The sequence below is a fragment of the Amborella trichopoda genome, chromosome 12, assembly GCF_054954075.1.
Source record: "Amborella trichopoda isolate Santa Cruz 75 chromosome 12, AtrichopodaSantaCruz75HAP2 v2.0, whole genome shotgun sequence".
In the NCBI taxonomy this organism is placed as follows: Eukaryota; Viridiplantae; Streptophyta; class Magnoliopsida; order Amborellales; family Amborellaceae; genus Amborella; species Amborella trichopoda.
The window spans coordinates 8,462,680-8,483,361 of record NC_142347.1 but is presented as its reverse complement, the minus strand read 5'-3'; the positions used below and the strand labels follow the sequence as shown (position 1 = coordinate 8,483,361).

The window sequence follows — 20,682 nt, the reverse complement described above, 5'->3', positions numbered from 1 at the left end:
CTGAATGGTGGATTGATTATTATGCATCAAGATCTATTTTTATATGTATGATAGCTTGATTGCCATGCATTATTTTCTCTATGGAGATTTGCATATAAGTTTTGTTTGATTGAATGGAGAATCTATGGATTTGGCCATTAAGTCATAGGAGTGTTCCTATGAATTATGGATGTGTTTTTTCATTAGGTAAGGGTTATCAAGAACCATTTCCTAGCGAGCAATATGACAAGAAAATAAATAACTTTGTATTGACTCTTAATTAAGATGACTATTTCCTTGACCTTACGGTCGAGGAGGTTAAGCAAAGCAAAAGCGGGGAGGTTCTTTCACTCCAATAAATTGAAGAAATATGCTAAGGACAAAGAGAGCCATATAAAGGGAAGAACATGAAAATGATAAATTAAGGAATAGATTGACGAGTGTATAGAACATGTATCGGGCTAAAGCTAAAGCGAAAATTGGTGTATTGTTGTTTATGGATGAATGTTATGGGACATATTTTGGTAAGCATGTAGTGATAAATATGTGATGGTCATGCATACAGGGTTGGCATGCATACAGGGTTGTGCTTTATTTAGCATTTATATTTTGTGATTTGGGAATGGACTCAACGTATAGCATGTCAAAGTGGCCGGTGCCACAACTTGACGTCTTGAACTCTATCTCTACTATAGGTAAAGGATCTTTCTCACTTATCTACCTAAAAAACAAGTATTTGATGACATCTTTCTTTCTTTTGAGTTACATGCACATGTAGAGAGACTTCTTTCTCTTGAGTCATAAGCACATGCAAAGATAGAGAGAGACACACATGCACATGCAGAGAGACTTCCTTCTCTTGAGTCATATGCACATGCAGAGAGAGAGAGAGGGGTCGGTCCAAATAATGAGGTAATTTCAATCCTTTTGAAGCAAAATATGAAGAACTTCAATATCAAATTCTCCTACTTTGATTCAAAGGAACATGAGAGAGAGGAGTGGAATAGGGAGAAAGAAATATATTGCAATAATGTCATAATTTCGATCACTTTCTTTATTTGAGAGAGTGTTAGTAAGAAAGTGGGAGAAAGAGAAAGTTGATGAAATAAAGGGAAAAGTTTTCATAGAGCCGAGGCTCTACTCAAATTGGAGCCTACCACAAAAATTTCACTAAAAGAGGTTGTTTTGATGCCCAAATTTCCTCAAATTGATCATCTCAATATCAAGATGTATGGACATGAGAAAAAAACGGATTTCAAGTTTTAGAAATAGTGTATTTTGTAATGCATTTTTGGACCGTCAACTTTCAACATTTTCATAGATCTGTCAATCTACACTATTTCTAAAGCTTTAAACTTTATAAATAAAGATGAAAATATATTTTAAAGCTATTACAAAGATTTACAGTATTGAAATCACATTTCTCGACATAATTTGAAGGTAGGCTCTAATTTGATTGTTTAGAGCCTAAGCTCTATACAAATCGCCCCTGAAATAAAACCACAAACAGAAAAAGGGCAAGCTTTCTATGCTTCTCCAACAACATAAAATTTATATACTTCACCATAGCCAACCCTCCATTCTGAATGGAGGGCTAAGATGACCCCAATCACAATGTCATGTTTCTACACTATTTTATTTTTAATCTTTTTTTATAAAATATTTTTACACCAAATTTTGGGCATCCAATCCACTACTAAACTTGCACATGTAAAAAAATATAAAATTAATATTCACATTAAAATAAAATACCCCTAAAATTTTTAAGGGGTATTTTGGTCATTATATTTTATTGAAAAATTATTTTTAATATTTTTTTAGGTGCACCCCAATGAGACGATGACACGTACCAAATTTCATATTCATTCAATTTGTATCAAAAATTAAAAATAAAATATCCTGAAGCGTCAGATCTAAGATCAAATGGTGAGTGGCTCACTTGAACAAAATTGGATGGCTGGATGGTATGGGAAGCATAGAGCTTCTATAATATAGAAGAAATATAGAAACCATTCTCTAGTTTAAAATAAGTTGTATTGAACGTTTCGGGCGTATAATTTACCAAATAAGTCACCACACAAAAGAAATTGATTGCACCATGGTTTTCATACGTGTTTACCAAACATGGGAAAAAACAAGTACGTAAAACTCTTTCCTCCAAACTGTTTGCATATGTATATAGTTTTACATGAACAAAAATTTACTTATGAACTAAGCATACCTTTAGATTTTAGGCCCTTCTCAAAGAAATTAGTTTCACAAGTAAATGGGTTTCTGAACTTTATTATAAACCAAACATGAGAAATTGCCTATTTTCTAATAAAATATTTTTTAATAAATTATTTCACACTAACCGAAGGTGTACTAAGTTAGGACCTAATGTGGTAATTCTGAAATTATTTCTGTGCCGGGCCGGTCCTTGGCCTTTAGACCTTCATGAGGCTCTCAAACGAGGTGAGCTAGCTTGGTGGCACTTAAGCACAAAGTGGTGTGTTGGGGCTCATTGGATGGGGCGTCAACCTCACCAACTGCACCTACTATGACATTATCTCCAGTTATGGGAGTGGTTGTTGACCTACTATGACATTATCTCTTGTTATGGGAGTGGTTGTTGATGGGTGGATTGTTTTTCTTATGGGGGACTTTGTCATGCCCTTGCCCCTAACATCATTGGGTTCTAGGGGTTAAAAATCCCACTTAGGTGGGTCATGTCTGAAATGCTATGAGGCTGGTCCCCAAAGCAATTCTAATAGGTCCGTAGGTGTGGCTCTTAAGCCAGCTTTAGGAACTTGATCTAAGGGGTAGTAACAACTATGTCCTCATAATGAATGATGGACATGTGGAGATATGGTGAAGTCTGTGATCATATTATTTCACAGCGGTCCTCTTAAGGTACCTACGAGCATGGTGAGACCATGCCCCAAGTAGGCAATGTGAGTGGCTCGAGTCTTCTACCCCTAGGTCCTATATGATCAGTGGTATGGTGTCCCTCACTAGGTTGATGTTTTTCTGCTGCTATAGGGATGGCCGAGGTCGAGGTAGTTTCTACATTCAGATTGGCATCATTGCTTGAGGTTGGCAGCTGACAAAGCTTTATCTTCGATGTTTATGAGTCTATCAAATCATGGATAACAGCCCAAAGGGTGGAGCATTCCATGGTGTCAAGGATATGGTTTTGGTGCCACTCACATAACTTCAACGTGTATACAAACGCGAATGGATGACGCCTAACCAAAAGCAGTTGCATGAGCAGACACCAAAGTACCATCTCTAGGATCTCACCTAATGGTTCTTTCAAAGGTGTGAATTCCCTAGGAAAGCATGTGTTGTGTGCACCAAGAATAGGTCCAATCTCTGCTCGTGCCCAAAGACCATACTAGGTAAGCTTTTAGCTTGGGTTAGGCTTTCAGCTTGTTGATTATGGTTACCTGAGTGATGTCATGGCTATATGAGACCTCGTCTTTGCAGTTCCATTGCAAGGATAGTGCTAAGACTTGGTCACATACAGGCCAAGCAGTAACCAATTGCCCCTTCGCTCTCTCATGGAGTGAGACTCTTTCTAACATGGAGTTAACTGAGTAGACAAGTCACATTCCTTCACCAAAGGGCTTCCTAATTGGTGGATATGCCAATGATGGTCGGATTAAAGGCGCATGAATGGAGTATTGGTATGGACCCCTTATGTATTGAGGATAGAAGGTCTGAGTTATGGTTAATGGACCATAGGTCGTGGCTAGTTCGAAGGTTGTTGGTTGATCGGTTGACTCAGGTTGGCCATGGATTGAAAAGCAAGCACCTTTCACTATTCAGTGACCATGGCAGCTAGATTGGAATGGGCAATATGTCAACTCTAGTCACCTAATTATTCCTTTTAACTGGTGTATTATTGGAAGTTGAGGTGGAAGGTCCCTGTGCTTTTAACATGGCTAGAACTACAGCAAGAGGCTCTACTCCTAGCTAGAGGCTCTAGCTTAGAGGACTCGACGTTACTTCTTGATCTTTAGGGTTAACCTGACTTCGACCGACTAGCTCAAGGTTGTCTAAGGCTTGGACCTCTATTGTGCCTCGTCCATGTCAGTTTGCTTGGTGTGCCACTCCAAAGTCCTGTAGAATTGCCTCGTGTCAGATGCGGTGACCATTAAAGATGTCCCTAGCCTTGCAAATTTGCAGTCCACAGTTCTGAGTCAGTTGTTAGGAGGACTGCCTATTTCGATACTAGGATTTATGATTATCATACTATGCTGGTCATGGTTTAACTCACCAATGTTGGTTGAGTGAGCCCATGAAGAATCGGAGCAAAACCCATCGAACTGGTGGTGTTCCTTAATCGAGCTCAGGGAGAGCTCGCACATTCAGCATCTGAGCTAAAACTTATCCTGGCTCAGTCGTAAGAAATGATTTATAGCTAACTAGGCAATACTCCGCACAAATGATTTAGAATATGGCCTACACAACTAAGGTAAAGGCCAAAGGCTAGGGGCATATTAGCTTAAAAAATATTTGAAAGCAAGGCTCTATTTTAGTACATCCACGTTAAAAAATATTTGAAATCAAGGCAGCTATGGGTCCTAATCAAAACATTGTGCTCTAAGAAGCTGGAAATAAAGTAAAGGGTTGCTCCCTTGAATGGTACACAATCCAATCTGTCTTTCTTCCAGGAGCAAGGCCCTTTCTGACTTTAACGTCAATTCCGGGTTTTCAGGAAAAAAAGAAGATTTCCCTTTTATGTGTTGATGTTTGTCATGAAAGTGCATAATAGAGCACACGTGCATGTGGGAGAAGTGTAGTCAATACGCAAGTAAAATCGAACAATAGACCGATTAGAAGGCACAATCCACGCCTAGTGTGGTGCATTCGAAGTTGAATGACTCGATCAGAGGCGGAATCCAGGACGGTGAATGAAATCACAAAATGGTTTTAATCTATCACAGATCTTGGGGGATTGCAGTACTCTAGGCTTTGGCTAGTGGTAGTCCATAGCTCAGATCTTGGTACTCTTTGGTTATTTGAAGTTCTTGGTGAATAGGATCAGGCTTGCTGGTGTTGCTGGATGTCCTAGAAGGTCTAGGCTTATGTTTTTATTAGGTCTAAGGCTTATTGGGTTTATGAGTAGAATGGTCTTTCCAAAAGGTCAGGGTCTCGGGGAAATTTGTCACCCTTCCAGGGCCTAAAAAGTATCACGAAGGGGTATATACAGTAAACAAATGTTGTAACAGTCCTAACCTATTTTAATATATTTTTAATTTTTTTTTTTGGGTTAAATTTTGGGGTTTAGTTTAATTACACCAACCAAAGGGTGATCAAAGGCCTAATGTAAGCTAGGAGCTCTTAACCTAGTGTTTAGGACAAAAGTAGAAGATTTAAGGGGTAGGTAAGGTACTCTTGCTGGTTCTAGGGGCGGTTTAGGCAAATTAGCGTGGTTTACCTAATGACCTAGGCCAATTAGGCAATGTTAAGGCTTCCTAAATATGTTTAAGACTAAATAATAAATATTTTCTTAATTGAAGGGCATCTATGAGATTTTTTATCTGTTCATATGGTGCATAGACTGTGGGTTGTGGTGTATTGTTGGATTTGGTGCTATCCAAAATCACCCACATATGGATATTCCATATTTTGTGGGATTGAGATTGATATTTGATAAGTTTTTTAAGAAAAATAGAAATCCAAAAAGATTAGGACTCTTAGATAGATGTATCTCTTGATCTTTGGAGATATATGTTATATCAATAGGAAGTTTCCTATTTTCTGTAGATTCCTAATTATATATATGGGATAAAAGTGCAGATAAGTCGTGTGCCCAATTTGGGTCACCTTATGGGAATGGTGGTTCCTCTAAAGAGAGAGGAAGGTAAAGCCTCTTGTGCATAAGATGCAATTTCTTCTTAGATAATAGAGCTTCTTTTGGACAGAAACAATGTGATGGTGCCTCTTTTGAATGCCCGAAGATTGAGAGGCGTGTTTCTTGTAGAGAAGCGGTTCCCAATGAGACTTTGGATGGTTTCCCTTTAGTGAGATAAAGTCTCATTTTCTCTCAAAGTTATTCTCTTTCCAGATAGTGGTTATTCTCTTCCTAGACAGTGGTCTAATTATGAAATAGAGATGAGAGAGTCGGCATGGTGTCGTTTGGAAGAGTAGATTTAAAAGGGTTTGTTCGACTTGGATTTTTTGTCGAAGTTTGTTCCAAAATCTTTGATGTAACTTTCATTGGTATAGTGGATTTCTATTTGTCATGCAGGTGGATGTCGCCCTTCTTGGGTGAACCACGTAAATCTTTGTGTTCTTGTTGCATGTGTTTCAAGCTTTATTTCTCATACTTTATTTACGAAATATTGACCCATCGGGTTTATTGCTTCGACGCTCACAACAAGTGATATCAGAGCAGAACAAGTGGTATCAGAGCCGGTTTAGGGTTTTCGGTATGGCAGTAAAAGTTTCGAAGGTAACGTTCGAGGTGCAGAAATTTGATGGCAAATACTATTATTCAGCATGAAAGATGAAGAAATTCTTTTGGCAAAAGATGAAGAATCCATAAAGCTATTTAATGGATGTTGGCATGGTGAGCAGGTGATTTTAATATCAAGGTAGACATTGTTAGATTTAGTGCTATCCAAAATCACTCACATATGGATATTCCATATTTTGTGGGATTGAGATATTCTTATATTTTGTGAGATTGATATTGATATTTGATAAATTTCCAAAGGGAAATATAAATCCAAAAAGATTAGGACTCTTGAATGGATATATCTTTTGGTCTTCAGAGATATATGTTATATCAATAGGAAGTTTCCTATTTTCTATGGATTCCTAATTATATATATGGGATGAAAGTGCAGATTACTCATGTGCCTAATTTAAGTCACCATATGGGAATGGTGGTTCCTCTAGAGAGAGAGGGAGGTAGAGCCTCATATGCATAAGATGTGATTTCCTCCTAGAGAAGAGAACTTCCTTTGGACAGAAACATTGTAATGTTGCCTCTTTTGAACTCCCGAAGATTGAAATGTTTGTTTCTTATAGAAAAGTGGTTCCCATTGAGATTTTGGGTGGTTTCTCTTTTAGTAAGATAAAGTCTCGTTAGCTCTCAAAGTTGTTCTCTTCCTAGACAGTGGTTGTTCTCTTCCTAGATAGTGGCTTAATTATGGAATAGAGATGAGAGAATCAACATGGTGTCATTTGGGAGAGCAGGTTTAAAAGGGTTTACTCGACTTGAATTTTTTTTCGAGGTTTGTTCCAAAATCTTTGATGTAACTTTCATTGGTATAGTTGACTTATGTTTGTCGTGCCCGTAGATGTAGCCCTTCTTGGGTGAACCACGTAAATCTTTATGTTCTTGTTGTATGTATTTCATGCCTTATTTCTCATACTTTTCTTGTCAAATATGGACCCATCGGGTTTATTGCTTCCGCACGCACAACAAGTGATATCAGAGCACAATAGTGTACCTCAGTCTACTAGCTAGTGTGGTCCCCAGTGTGTTTTTAGGGCAAGAAAATGGTGCTTTTGGTAGGATTTCAAGGTGTTTCATGCAGTTTCCAAGGGCACCACCCTTAGTGGCCCGTGTATGACCTGAGTAGATGGAGCTCACAACTACCTTCCTTAAAAATTTAGACAATAAATGGTCACCACAACCCTATCAAACTTTGGCGCGAGCCCACAAAATTGTGAAAAAAAATTGGAATTTTTTCGATAAATTTGTTTTGGTCATAACTTCCAAAGTGTGTAAGATTTGAATGATTTTTGGACCATAAAAGATTAGAACCTCCTCCATGAATCCCAATTTGTGTTAGGACCGAATAATGACTTGTCTCATCCTTGATGGGGCTCTACCTCACCCCGGTTTGTATGACGACCATGCTCCAATTGCATACGAGAAAAGTCCTAGGATTGAGTTACAGTGGTGTCAAGGCCTTGAAAGCCCATACATATCTAACAAAGTCCGCCCAACTAGTAGGATTGAGTTACGGTGGTGTCAAGGCCTTGAAAGGCTATATACATACCTAACAACGTCCACCCACCGTGCTCTAATGCACTTTGGGACCACAATGAAGCACCCAAAACATGCCAAGATTGTGCTCCACATTATTCATTTAACAAAGCTAAAACCCTCCCCCTGGCACAAAGTGCAAGAACATGTCATTTCCCATGAGCATTTCGGACACACTGAGCATGCAGAGGCATGACCCTTGCGCACTCTGCAACTGTTGGCAACTCGAAGTCCTGATACTACCTGCTTAGACACGGGATCGCAACATTAAACTGACCTAGATGAAGAAGGGATAATCCATGCACTGTGTTGAACATGGCAATCAGACCCGAAAACCAAACCTCGATCAAGATGCTTGAATACCAATGTCGGACACCGTAGGATCCCCCAAAGCAACCAAAATGAAAACAAAGACAAAAAGTATGAGGTTAATATAGGGATTGCATGCCCCTATCTATGGGCAGAACTCCTTTTTGGTGCCCCGCATCCTTAGAATCATGAGGTTATCCTTCACAGCGTAAATCTTGAGCCTTTATGGATAGTTTGAGTTGATTTGGCAAATTCAATATATTTTTTGAGGTTTTTTAAGTCTTATTAGTGATATTCTTTCAAACAGTAACAATGCAGTAAATGGGGACATCAAAATTCCCTATAAATTCCATTTTGTCTGGGAGCAACGTTTACTGGTTCCAATGGCATCAGCCTGGCCGTCAATTGTTGATATTTTACAAGATAGATACTGATAAAGCACCTTTTTTTTTTTTTTTTATTAGGTTGTAGTTTGTATAAGGTTGCAATCTTAAACAATCAGTAAAGGACACCTTCAAATTTTAGTCTAAGATGTAATTTTAGAGTAAAAAAATCTATTTCATCTCTTATTATAAAATTTTGAAATAAAAAGAAAATGGGTCCAAATCAATTAGGTCTATAAACACATGAAAATATTGAAAATAGACAGATCAAATAATGTTTTGCAAGATGCACTATTTTGGAATTCAAACTATATAGGGAAAAGTTTATATAGCGCCTAGGCTGTAAACAATCAAATTATAGCCTACCTAAAAAAATTCATTAGAAAAAGTTGTTTTGATGCCTAAATATCCTCAAATTGATCATCTCGACATCAAGATGCATGGATTTCAAAAAAAAATTAATTTTATGTTTTGAAAATAGTGCATCTTGTAATGCATTTTTGGGCAATCAATTTTTCAATTATTTAAGCTTTCATAGATCTGCTCGATCAACACTATTTTTCAAGCTTTAAATTTTATAATTAAATGTGAAAATATATTCTTAGGGCTGGTTAGAAATTTCCAATATTGAAACCACATCTCTCAACAATTTTTGAAGGTGGGCTCTAATTTGATTGTTTAGAGCTTCGGCTTTATACAAACCGCATCCAAAAATATATGTATTTTTTTCCATAGACCTTGATGTTGAGATGATCAGTTAGATGTTTTTCCAACATAAAAAACAACCTTTTCCAATAAATTTGTGGTGCATTTTAATTCTACCATTTAACGCTACAACTTTATATAATTTTTTTCCTTTTTATTGTTCATTTATTTATTAAGCCCAAATACTTAGAAACCATAATTTTTACTAAAAATTAGAATAAAATATTTGAAATAAAATAAAACACTAGGAAAAATTACGTAAATATCCATTATATTTTTTATTCTTACGAAAATTCCTGAAACTTTCCGTTATTATACAGATATCCATTTTTCAACTTCATAACACTTTTTTTTTTTTTTTTTAAAAAAAAAAGACAAAACCACCCATTTTCGGTTTTTGAAAAGCCGAAAGTTTTTTAATTTTCGATTTTTCAAAAACTGAAATTTCTTTTAATTTCAATTTTTGAAAAAGCAAATTTATATATTCTTTTTTAGTTGAGGCCAAATGAAAATTCATAATTTTCGAATTTTAAAAATCTGAATTTAAGGATGAGTGAGAGAGAAAATCAACCCAAGTTCTTGAGGCGATGTTTACTGGAAAAACTCTCCCCTTTAAAGCTTGGAGAAAAATATTCGCCTTTATGTACTGTTGTTTCCTAAGAAAACTCCCCCGTTGGTGTCCTAAGCTGGTAAGGAAGCTTTATTGCATGGGAAAGTGGTGAGAGAAAATGAGATCATAAAAACTCTCCCATACGTTACAAAATACCCTCTCTCTCTCTTCTCTCAATTTTCTCTCTCTTAAGACCTGTTCGCATAAAAACCCTCTTTCCCTGCTCTTTACGGAAGACACACTCTCTCGCTCTCTGTGTAATTTAATTTTCAGTTTCTGAAAAACCGTAACTTTGAATATTTTGATTTTTGAAATATCGAAAAAAGGATAAATCTGTTTTTCTGAAAATAAAATATTATGAAGTTGAAAAAAAAATTGGTTTCTAAACGACCAAAAATTAAAATAAAAAAATAAAAAAAAAATTGGTTTTTGCAAAAACCGAAAATGGGGAATTTTGACTTTTTTTAAATAGTGTTACGAAGTTAAAAAAATGAATATCTGTATAATAACGAAAAATTTCTGATATTTTTGTAAGAACAAGAAATATAATGTATAGTTATATAATTTTCCTAAAACTATCTAGGTGGACCAGCTTATAGAAGAGTTTAGACCGCATGGCCTTGATTGAAATAAAATGGGCATCATTTAGATGGCCGACAATGTGCCAATCATTTAAAGGTGTAGTTGGCATACGGATGCATCCGTAATGTAGAGGTAAGGTGTACCTTCAAATTTTATCAGGGTATATAATTTTGAGGTAAAATGTTCTTAGGATTATCTCAAAATCTATTTTTATATTTAATTATAAAATTTTAAATTTCAAAAATGGTAAAATCAAGTAGATCTATAAACATATGAAAATCTTGAAAATAGACGGTATAGATAATATGTTGTAAAATGCACAATTTTTGAGACTTCAAATCTTTTTATTTTTTATGGTCATACATCTTGATGTTGAGATAATCAATCAAAGGGTTTTTTGACATTAAAACTACCTTTTTTTATGGATTTTTATGGATTTTTGAGGTGCCTCCGTAGTTCTACATTATAAGGTTGCATCATTATATAAACATTTTCCATTATTTAATTTAATTTTTCATTTTATTTGAACCACCAAAATAAGTTCTACATGTATAAAATTTGGGGCCACCCTTACTTTTTTAGGAAAAATAAAATATTAAAAGGGAACATAGATTTTATCTTCAGCCTCTTTCCTTCAGCATCGCCCATACGACCTTTGTATGGCTGATGCGCTTATATATTATTTTCCCGAAGGACAGAATATCTCGTGACCTAATAGGGCAACGAAATAGTATTGGTCAAACTTCCTACAGTATAAGCTCACCCAAATGAGTAGGCATCATCAATGTTGTCAGATTCGCTTCGCTTAATTTAAATTGGCTGGTGTCTTCAAATTTTCAGCCTAGACCAAATTTGGTGCATTTGCTTCAGCCTGTTTTAGGTGTTTATGGCCCTGTTCTGTTTGATTCGGCCTCTTTAATTGAAGTACAAAATTGTCTTTTCGTTTTTTTTTTTTTTTAATACTTTTAGTTTTTGATTTTTTCCGACCAAACTGAAGAGGCTCTAGCGGATCTCACAATGATGGGCAGCATTGTTTGTTAGCATTTCATCTTCTTCTTTTTTTCTCTTAGAAACAAATATGATTCCAATGACCCTAAAATTTAACATGCTTGTAAGCCTCATCTTTGCAATGCAAATAAAAATTAAAAAATTAAAAATGATGCACGCAAAACTATGGGGTAAAAAATTTGTCAACTTTTCTCGACCATCCAAATTGACTCCCTCCTTCAATCTGAATCATTTAGCGCAAACGGTGTTATGGGCTGGTCGGCTCACATAATCAACTTCCCTTTCATTACCTGATTTGGAAGTGATCGTAGGGTCTTGTGTAGAAGTGACTAAAGGATGGCAGTGGGGATGGCCCTGGCTGGGCCAGCCTAGCCCTAGTCCCCATAGGGCCGGACCGGGCCAAGCCAAAAATAAATAAATAAATAAAAAAACAAGAAATGATGGCCAGGCTGGACTGAACCATGCCGGCACAGCCTTAGCACGGCCCTCAGGGCACAGTTCATGGTCCAGACCCTAACTTTTTTGAGCTAGGCACAGGGCCAGGTGGTCATTTACCCCTTGAATGACACTCACTTGCTCATTTTTTGCCAGCCCTAGAATGACACTCACTTGCTCATTTTTTGCCAGCCCTAGAATGACACTCGCTCATTTACCCCTTGAAAACGAAACATGTATTGGATTTTGGTGTCACGGTCCATTTCCACACTCAAATGTACCATATTGTACAACCCCATAAAAAAAAAATAGAACAAAATGCTATACCTAATTTAATAAGAGTATAAAATTCAATAGTATAAGGTTGCAATCTTGAACAATTTTTTTTCCTAAGAAAAGAGAATTGCCACATGGACATCAATCAACACAGTCCATCAAGCATACAAAGAACAACACAATCCTCATGCCTTCCATTTAAAATGGTGACTCTTATATTACTAAAATTTATTCTCCTACAACGGGGAAAAGGAAAAAGAAAGAAAATTTGTAAAGGAGTGAAGCACACATAACAAAGCCTCAGCCCCATGAGGGCTTTAAAGCTTTATTTAATCAGGTACACAACTTAGATTACTGGATACATACAAGGCAAGAACTACATGCATGCATAAGAAGCACATTCTCAAATTCCCTTAACCTCAAACTAAACAGTGATTTAACACTTGGGAAATGGAGATTTGCAGGTCTGGGCCACCTTCTTTGCGTTATCAGAGTTGACAATGCTACGAAATTGAGGATTAGCAATGTATTGGCACAAGCATGGTTGCTGCTCCTTTAGCCTGGAGCAACAGGTGGGAGAAGGGGCCTGAGCCTTGTAGATTGCACCAATACATGGGCTTAGATATGACACATTGCAAGTCACTGAATAGCAAGGTAAGAAATTGCCTACAAGCACTACTAGTGCCAAGATCAGGACAGAAAAAGAAGAACACTTCATCATTCTAGAGAGAGAGGAGGAAGGGTTGTTCTATATGGTGCTTTTGCTCACATTCATGTGGTAGTTTTGGGTCACAATTTATAGAGGGAGGGGGAGTGATGGGAAAGGAATTAAAGAAGGGTGAGGTCTGTATAAGTCTAAGGCCTTAAACAATCAAAGTAAGGTGCAGCTTTAAATAGTACCGAACAATATCGTTTTAGTACCGAAAATCTTTATGATGGCCACAAAAAAAAATTTCATCTCTAATTATAAAATTTAGAGTGATTTATGTACGGATCCTAAAATTTTAAGTAAAATACAAAATGCTTTGTTTATAGGCAGAAATTATAAAGAAAGTCGTTCAATCCAATTTATTTTTTTTAAATTGCCTTTCGGTCAACTTAAAATTTGATTTTTCTTTTCAGCTTTTTTTAGTTTTTTCGTTACTAAGGCAGTGCCCCAAGATTTAAAGCATTGCCTTACTTACTAACGAAAAAACTTAAAAAAACTAAAAAAAATCAAAATTCCGGTTGACCAAAGGGTAATTTTGAAAAAATAGAAAAAAGCGGGTTGACCGACCTACTTTGTGATTCCTACATATAAATGGAGCATTTTCTTATTTTACCTAAAATTTTATGGTCTTTACGTAAATCACTCTAAAATTTAATATTTCAAAAATAATATAGATCATGCGGATCAATGAATAATAGAAAATCTTGAAAACGGATGGTCTAGATAATGCATTACAAGATGTACTATTTCCAAGATTTGAACTTGTTTTTCAAGGTCGAGATGATTGAGCATTAAAACAATTTCTTCTGGTAAAATTTTTAGTTGCATCTTAATTTGATTCTATAGGGCCTCAGCCCCATATAAACATTTTCATTAAAGAAACAATCCCAAGGATTACAACTTGGAACTTAAAGTGGGATTTACACAAAAGGAGCTCCTTTTCCTGCGGACGTGGTCTACATAACATCTCAATCCGAGGTTTTGAGTTTCTCAAAAGATTCTGTGATCCGCATTTTGGTGATTCATTCCCTCAGGTAAAACTCTATCTTTGTCTTTCCTCTTTGACCCAAAATTTTTCATCCGGATTGTTCAATTCTTCGATGGACAGCAAAAAGATTTTTTTGGCAATAAGATGCCCACCCTCGTTTTTGATATATAATTTCAAATAAATCATCAGGTCCATGAAAAGGCTATGGCAAATCAAAGATGGATCCTTCTCTCTACTTTTTTTTTTTTCTTCTCATTCCTAATTACACGTAGGATCATTTTATTTTCTTAATGACTATCTTATCAAACAAAAAATTAGGAATTACAAATGGGAGAGAAACTGCCAGAACCTTACCCGCCATCTCTCCCCTGTGAACCCACTCTCTTCATCTCCATTGTCAATCCCCTCATGCCATTTACAAATCTGCATCTCTTTACTCGAACTTTGTGAATCTTGCGACAAATATCTTTCATAACTTGATTTATACTATTTTTAATTTGTTGATTCACAAACTTCATATGGGTGGTTTTTGGTGGTATTGTGATGGATAGATCTTCTATGTTCTGATATTAATTGATGAAAAAAAAGAAAAAATAGATTAAATAATTAAAAAATTAAAAGGAAATGGATTCTAAGTTATACCCACTCAGAGGGAATCCACCGATTTTTTACAAAATCCAAATAAATTTTTTTCTCTTTTCCCAAAAAAAATAAAAAAAAACAAATACCTTAAAAAAATATTAAAACTTAAAATAACCCAAGCTTCAACTTCAATCATTTAAAAATTATTAAAATAAAGAAAAACTAATTCATGGAAGAGAGAATATGCATTGATTGGGGAGTTTGAGGGAAAAGAGTGAGGGTTAATTGGAGAGAGTAGGCTGAGGAGGTTTCGTCTTTTCAATCCTTGATTTTTGAAGTAAGAGAGTGTCATTTAGTAAAACAAATGGACCCTGTTTGTGGTTGATTAATGCCGACTAAAGGGGGTCCCATATTTTCGGTGCGTTGGTCCTTTGGGGAAATGGATTGTCATTATTTTGTCTTTTAGTATTTTGGTAATACTCATGTGGTAATTTCTAGCGTTAATCCCAAAATTTCATACTAAAAAGAAAATCTCATGTATAAGATCTTTTATAGCACATCATCTCATGATAAGAGTCTTTCTTACCTATTTGGAGGTGACTGTAAAATCCTGGTATGTAAATTTTATTACGTCGAGAATCATATTTTCAGTGAAGTCATAAGTTTCATTTAATTTTATTTTGTATAATTTTTTTAAAATTTTTTATTTTATTTTTAAAAATCTATATATATTTTTACATATTTTTACTTTATTTTTTCATTGACACTTTGTGTCTTTTTTTAGATTTTTTATAACAAAAATACCATTTATGTTTCTCTCTATGCAACTCCTTTCATCTCCATCTCTATCTCTCTACAGCTCATGTGACCCCTTGGCTCTTACATTTGAAGCGGCAATACACCACATTTCCTCCATGAAACACTTTTTACGTTTTCTTAAATCACTATACTTCTCTCTCTCTACGCCACCAATAGGCAACAGCATAAATGGGGAAGAGAAAGGATACTTTTGTCACAAAAAATTTGAAAAAAAAGAGTTTTGTTATCAAGAAAAAAAAAAAAAAAGTTCTAGGGAAATCTGTGTAGGAGAAAATTCAACACGATGTACTGATCTAGTCCATAAGGGGGATTAGTAATATTAGCCTTTTACATCACAGCTTTATCATTCTTGAGCAATTGTTTTGAGAAAAGGGTTAAAGTCGTGGTGGTAGCACCTCCCACCCTATTCACCCCATTGGGGTTTCTTTTCCCACCATTAACATCACATCTTTAATGCATTCAAAAAGCTACTTCCTAGTCTATTTGAAAAAAGGATAGAGGTATGTCTGTAAGTTTTTTCCACTGAATTATTCAAAAAAAAAAAATTTAATAAATAAAATAAAATAAAATAAATAAATAAATTCAATCATGTCTTATCCCAACATATTATATGTCTTTCCAAAAACTTTACACACGCGCTCTCTTGTATTTTTGCCGTCCCAACGTCGTGAGTCATGCATGACAGGAGAGAAATTCCTCTTTCGACAATGGTCGGTGCAACGAATCATTCTTGTGAAAAGGGACCCATGCTTAATCTTTGTGAATTTGTTGAACTGAAATCATGAGCACCACTACGACTTATCCATGCCCATCATTCTCCAATACATCCCACTACAACAATAATGAAGTACCCCACATGACTGACTGATTTAGTGTTTGACACAATGGGATCTCATCATTTACTTTCCAATATGGGATAATGATGTATTTCCTACATTTTTAATGATGCTTCCAATGTTTTATGGACACGGTTTTGATGAGTAGGCCGACTCGCCTATTACCATGCGGTCCTTTGTCTATCTGACGTCTATTTCTAAGATGGATGTTAAAAAATGTTAAAAGTTAAAATAAACGGCAAAAAAAAGGAAGTACAAAAAAAATATTTCTATTAAAAAAAAAAAACTTCAAATTTAGGTCATTGTCGGTTGAGATTATTGAACTCTATAGCTTTTTATCGAAAATGCATCTTTGGCCTATATATTATAGGGAGATCGCACAATAATAGTGTGAGTCGACTCACCAAACACTTTTCCTTGTTTTTATATGCTTTGGGATCAAGAATGGATAAACACTTTGACCAGGCCACTCATCTATGGTAGTCGAATACACCAACGTAAAAGTAACGGTTGTTACTGCAGAAATAACGGCCGTTATGCAATAAAGAGATCTAGCCTGGGACATTGTATAATGGGAATCAATGTAAAAAACACATATATAGATGAGTTAGGCGTCAAACAATAAAGTAAGGGCTAACCCTAAATTGTGCCGACAAATGAAGGCCGAAAAACCTTGCAATGGAATGAAGATCTATTCTAATTTTTAGTTATGAAATTTAAAGCTTCAAAAGTCATGCAGATTGGGCAATTCTACAAATAAATGAAAATTTTGTAAATGGATAGTTTAGACGTGATGCACTATTTTATGACGTGAAATTCTTTTTTTTATTTTTTTTATATCTATATATCTTAAGATCGGAATGATTAATTTGAAGATTTTCTCGCATCGAAACAAACATTTTTAGTGGGTTTTAAGACGTGCCTTACGTAGATTAAGGTAGACACCTTATATCAACTTTTTCAAAAACACAGCCTATACTAAATAAAGGGTGCTATTTTATATATATAGGTAGTTGTTAGCAATGGCTTAATTGCCGTTATAATCATTTACAATTTTCAATATAGAATAGTATCGGAAAATAAGAACGACAACTTTGATAAAGGAAATAATGAACTTTATAAAGGGAAAATGCTATTCACCAAAAAATAAAATGTCCCGTTATAGCCCTGATAATGGTGGTCATAAGGGAAATAGACCATCCCTGTGAAGTTATATGGGGGTAAAAACCGGGGGATTGAAACACTAACCACACTAAATAATAAACTTTACTTCCTAGAGAATGTCCATTATGCACTAGGCTATTTAATTATAGCATGTCAAAAGTTTTAATAATATAACAATGTGGAGAAATGAACATAATAAGTACTATAATGGGAACAATGAAAATTTATAAAGAAGAAAAGCCGTTCATTCAAAGAAATGAAACAAGCTGAACATATTTTCTAAATATATAACTCATGTCCTTCTCGATTTCTCCCCCGTTTTACTTGTGTTTCCCTTTTTTTTATTTATTAAAAACCTTTTCTTCCTTTTATAATGGTTGTTACTCTCTTAAAATATAAACATGCCAGCTCCATGTTAATTGCATTATGGATTTCTTTTAAATATTGGCAAACAGTTGTTTGGTTTGGAAAAGTTTGTTTTGTTTTCTAACCCCATGATATGTTTAAACATTAAAGCAAACGGTTTGTGTATATGTGTGGAGGTTTCTAGAAAGGTTTTAGAGTTTGTATAATGTGCAATTAACCATTTAGTTTATGTGGCATGATTTCATTATCCCACATATACTTATAAAATAAAGGGAATTTTTAAAATTTGCTTTTTGCTGGAATATTTTTCAAATTACCATAAGGCCCTTCATCTTAGTTTTGGTTTTATTAAATGTAAAGAGTATAGATATTTTAGTAACAAGTGTAATTGGAATAAATTAAAGGAGGATAAATTTATTTAAATCTATACCACATATCTTAATGATATGATAGTGGATAATGGACTAGAGTCAATCATCGTTTGGAGCCATTGGAAGATAACATGGAATGCCAAGATTCATCAATCTAGAAACATCTCCACACTTAAGGGTTAGAAGCTTATAAATACCCCTTTAAGCTTTCATTTCACACATGAGCTCATTTCACTCTCTCTCTCTCTTCAAAAATGGCACACCAGAGTCTGTCTGATCTCTCATTGTGTAATACACCCAAACAAAGTGTCCTCTCCCTTTCTTTCTCTAAAGACCTACCTTCAAGTTAAGGTGTGAGAGTGCTCCATTGATGCTTCTCTAGCATTCCATTAATAGTGATCTATAGCTCAAATTTAAGCCTGGATGATCTAGCCTTCAAGCCTTCAACAATTAAGATCTCTTCCAATTTCAATGATTCATTTTATTTATCTATTGTGTAAATTTTCAATTATAATAATATTTTTTTATCCTTTAATGATTAAATCTATTTATCTGATATTTTTATGATCATATCAAGCATTTGGATCTTCTTTTTTATCCCTTGAATTGTAGTTTTTATAATAAGAGACTGTGACGAAATTTTGTGGACCGAATTGTGAACTTAGTTGAACCGATTTTATGTTTTAAAAACCTAGTTTTCTCCCATGAATTTTCCACTGAATTTGATCTTTAGATTTCTGTAAATTCTTCCATGTTTTTCCCACTTGTTAGAAGATGAATTGGCTAGGTCTTGACATATGCCAAGGCATGTCACCTAATGGAATATAGTTAAGACCCAATGTCGTAAACTAAGAACCCGAGAGGTCTGATTGGGTTGTTACTTACCTAAGTATATGTATGTCGATCTAATGAAGATCATGTTGTGATGAGTTTTTAGTTTATCTATTGTATAATTTTTTCTTGTAAATTTGATGGTGCAAAATTTTCAAATGCACATTATACATGCAAAAGACTCTAATTGAGTTTTATCATCTCATTTGAGTGTATTTTGAAGTCAATAGCATATTGTAGTTACAGTGAGCTTGGTGTTAATTTGATTTTGCAAGTTATAATTACAAGTGTATTGGAATGTTTGGAGGTGTTTTGTTTTGTATTTTGTCTACATTGTACTCCAAGTCAAGAGAATTATGTTCTATACATTCACAACTCGGATATGAGAGACGTAGGCCTTTGATGTAAAGAGAGAAGCACTTTTAAGAATCATATAACTACTAATTTTTCTTTCATGTGAGGAATATTGTTCCTCTCTTGACCTATAATGGAAATGCAAATGAGGAATCTCATTCAATTAATGAGTGATCTTTTTTAGTTTGGATAATATTACCTCTAGTTAATTTAATTTAATCCCCAATTGGAAATCATATCATAGGATTTTTTTTCCCTATATATATAAGAAATTCATAAATAGCATGAATGTCCTTCACTCAAACTATTAAAAATACAAAAAACACTATGAAGATCCTCACACCCACAAGCCGTGGAATCGAAGTCAAACATTGATGCTCAAACCTTTGGCTAAATTAGGGTTAATGTAGTGAAACAACTACCTTAAGATTTAAAATTTTATGGAGGAGAGCCACTGAACCAATCTTTTGAACTAGAAAGAGAATAGAAGTTAATACTTCTTATGTAATTGTAAGGTACTTACCTCATGTTTTATTTCGTCTTATGCCTATTGCATATGGAGTGAGCAAAACCATGTGTCATCATCAAAGCAAGACACGAGGACCACTAACTACCAGATATGATAGAGAGCCACCAATCGAAGTGTTCAACGATTATGAATATCTCAATCAAAGACATCAAGAAACAATGCCAGAGATATGCTAAAGAAATACTTAATTTGAGAGATAGAATACACATTTAAATATTTATGAATGTTTTCCATTGTAGATGCATGAACGAATTCATACAAGTAGTTGTAGTAGCAAGACTCACTCTCTAACCCTTCCACACTTATCCGCATGACAAATTCATCGGTGATTGATTAAACATGAGTATTTCGTAGCTTTGTTGTATGAGACAGTGAATGTAATTAAAAAGGTATTTATGGATACCTTGGAACTATCCTAGAAATAAAATAAAGCTCTGTTCATGGATATACCCTAATATAGTGGTTGTTGAAGTATTTTTTAGTTTGTTTTATATTCTTTGCACAACTCTACTTAGAATCACCCCAACATCACCTAACTCCCACATTGTTTCAAATTTGAAGTTTGAAGGCCTCATGGGGACATTTAACACTCACTTTAGCCTTAGTTCTCAGATGTTCAGTGTCTGGCGAGATAGGTTCCATCGTACTTCTTCATTGTGTAGTCCACACAATGGTCTTGGATCATAACTGACTCCAAACCCCATTGGCTTTATTTGTGGGGTCTTCCTCTATAAAATGGGAGGATCCACCAAGTTGGGGACCAAAATCACATCCACTTGAGGTCCCAACAACCAATTTCCATATTTCTAATTGTTTTCCAGCATATTCATTACTTGAATCTGGCCGATGCTGTGCA

The 20,682-nt window shown here is 35.1% G+C and overlaps 1 protein-coding gene across 1 annotated transcript; it reads right to left on the bottom strand.

Annotated features, from left to right (window-relative positions):
• Positions 1-12,469: 12,469 nt before the first annotated feature.
• On the bottom strand, positions 12,470-13,138 carry LOC18445594 (Bifunctional inhibitor/lipid-transfer protein/seed storage 2S albumin superfamily protein). Its single transcript, XM_006855731.4, has one exon. The coding sequence runs from the start codon at positions 12,996-12,998 to the stop codon at positions 12,714-12,716; it is 285 nt and encodes a 94-aa protein (XP_006855793.1). The 5' UTR covers positions 12,999-13,138; the 3' UTR covers positions 12,470-12,713.
• Positions 13,139-20,682: the final 7,544 nt, after the last annotated feature.

Coding starts and splice junctions, on each gene's coding strand:
- LOC18445594 (XM_006855731.4), bottom strand. CDS start 12,998: ATGATGAAGTGTTCTTCTTTTTCTGTCCTGATCTTGGCACTAGTAGTG.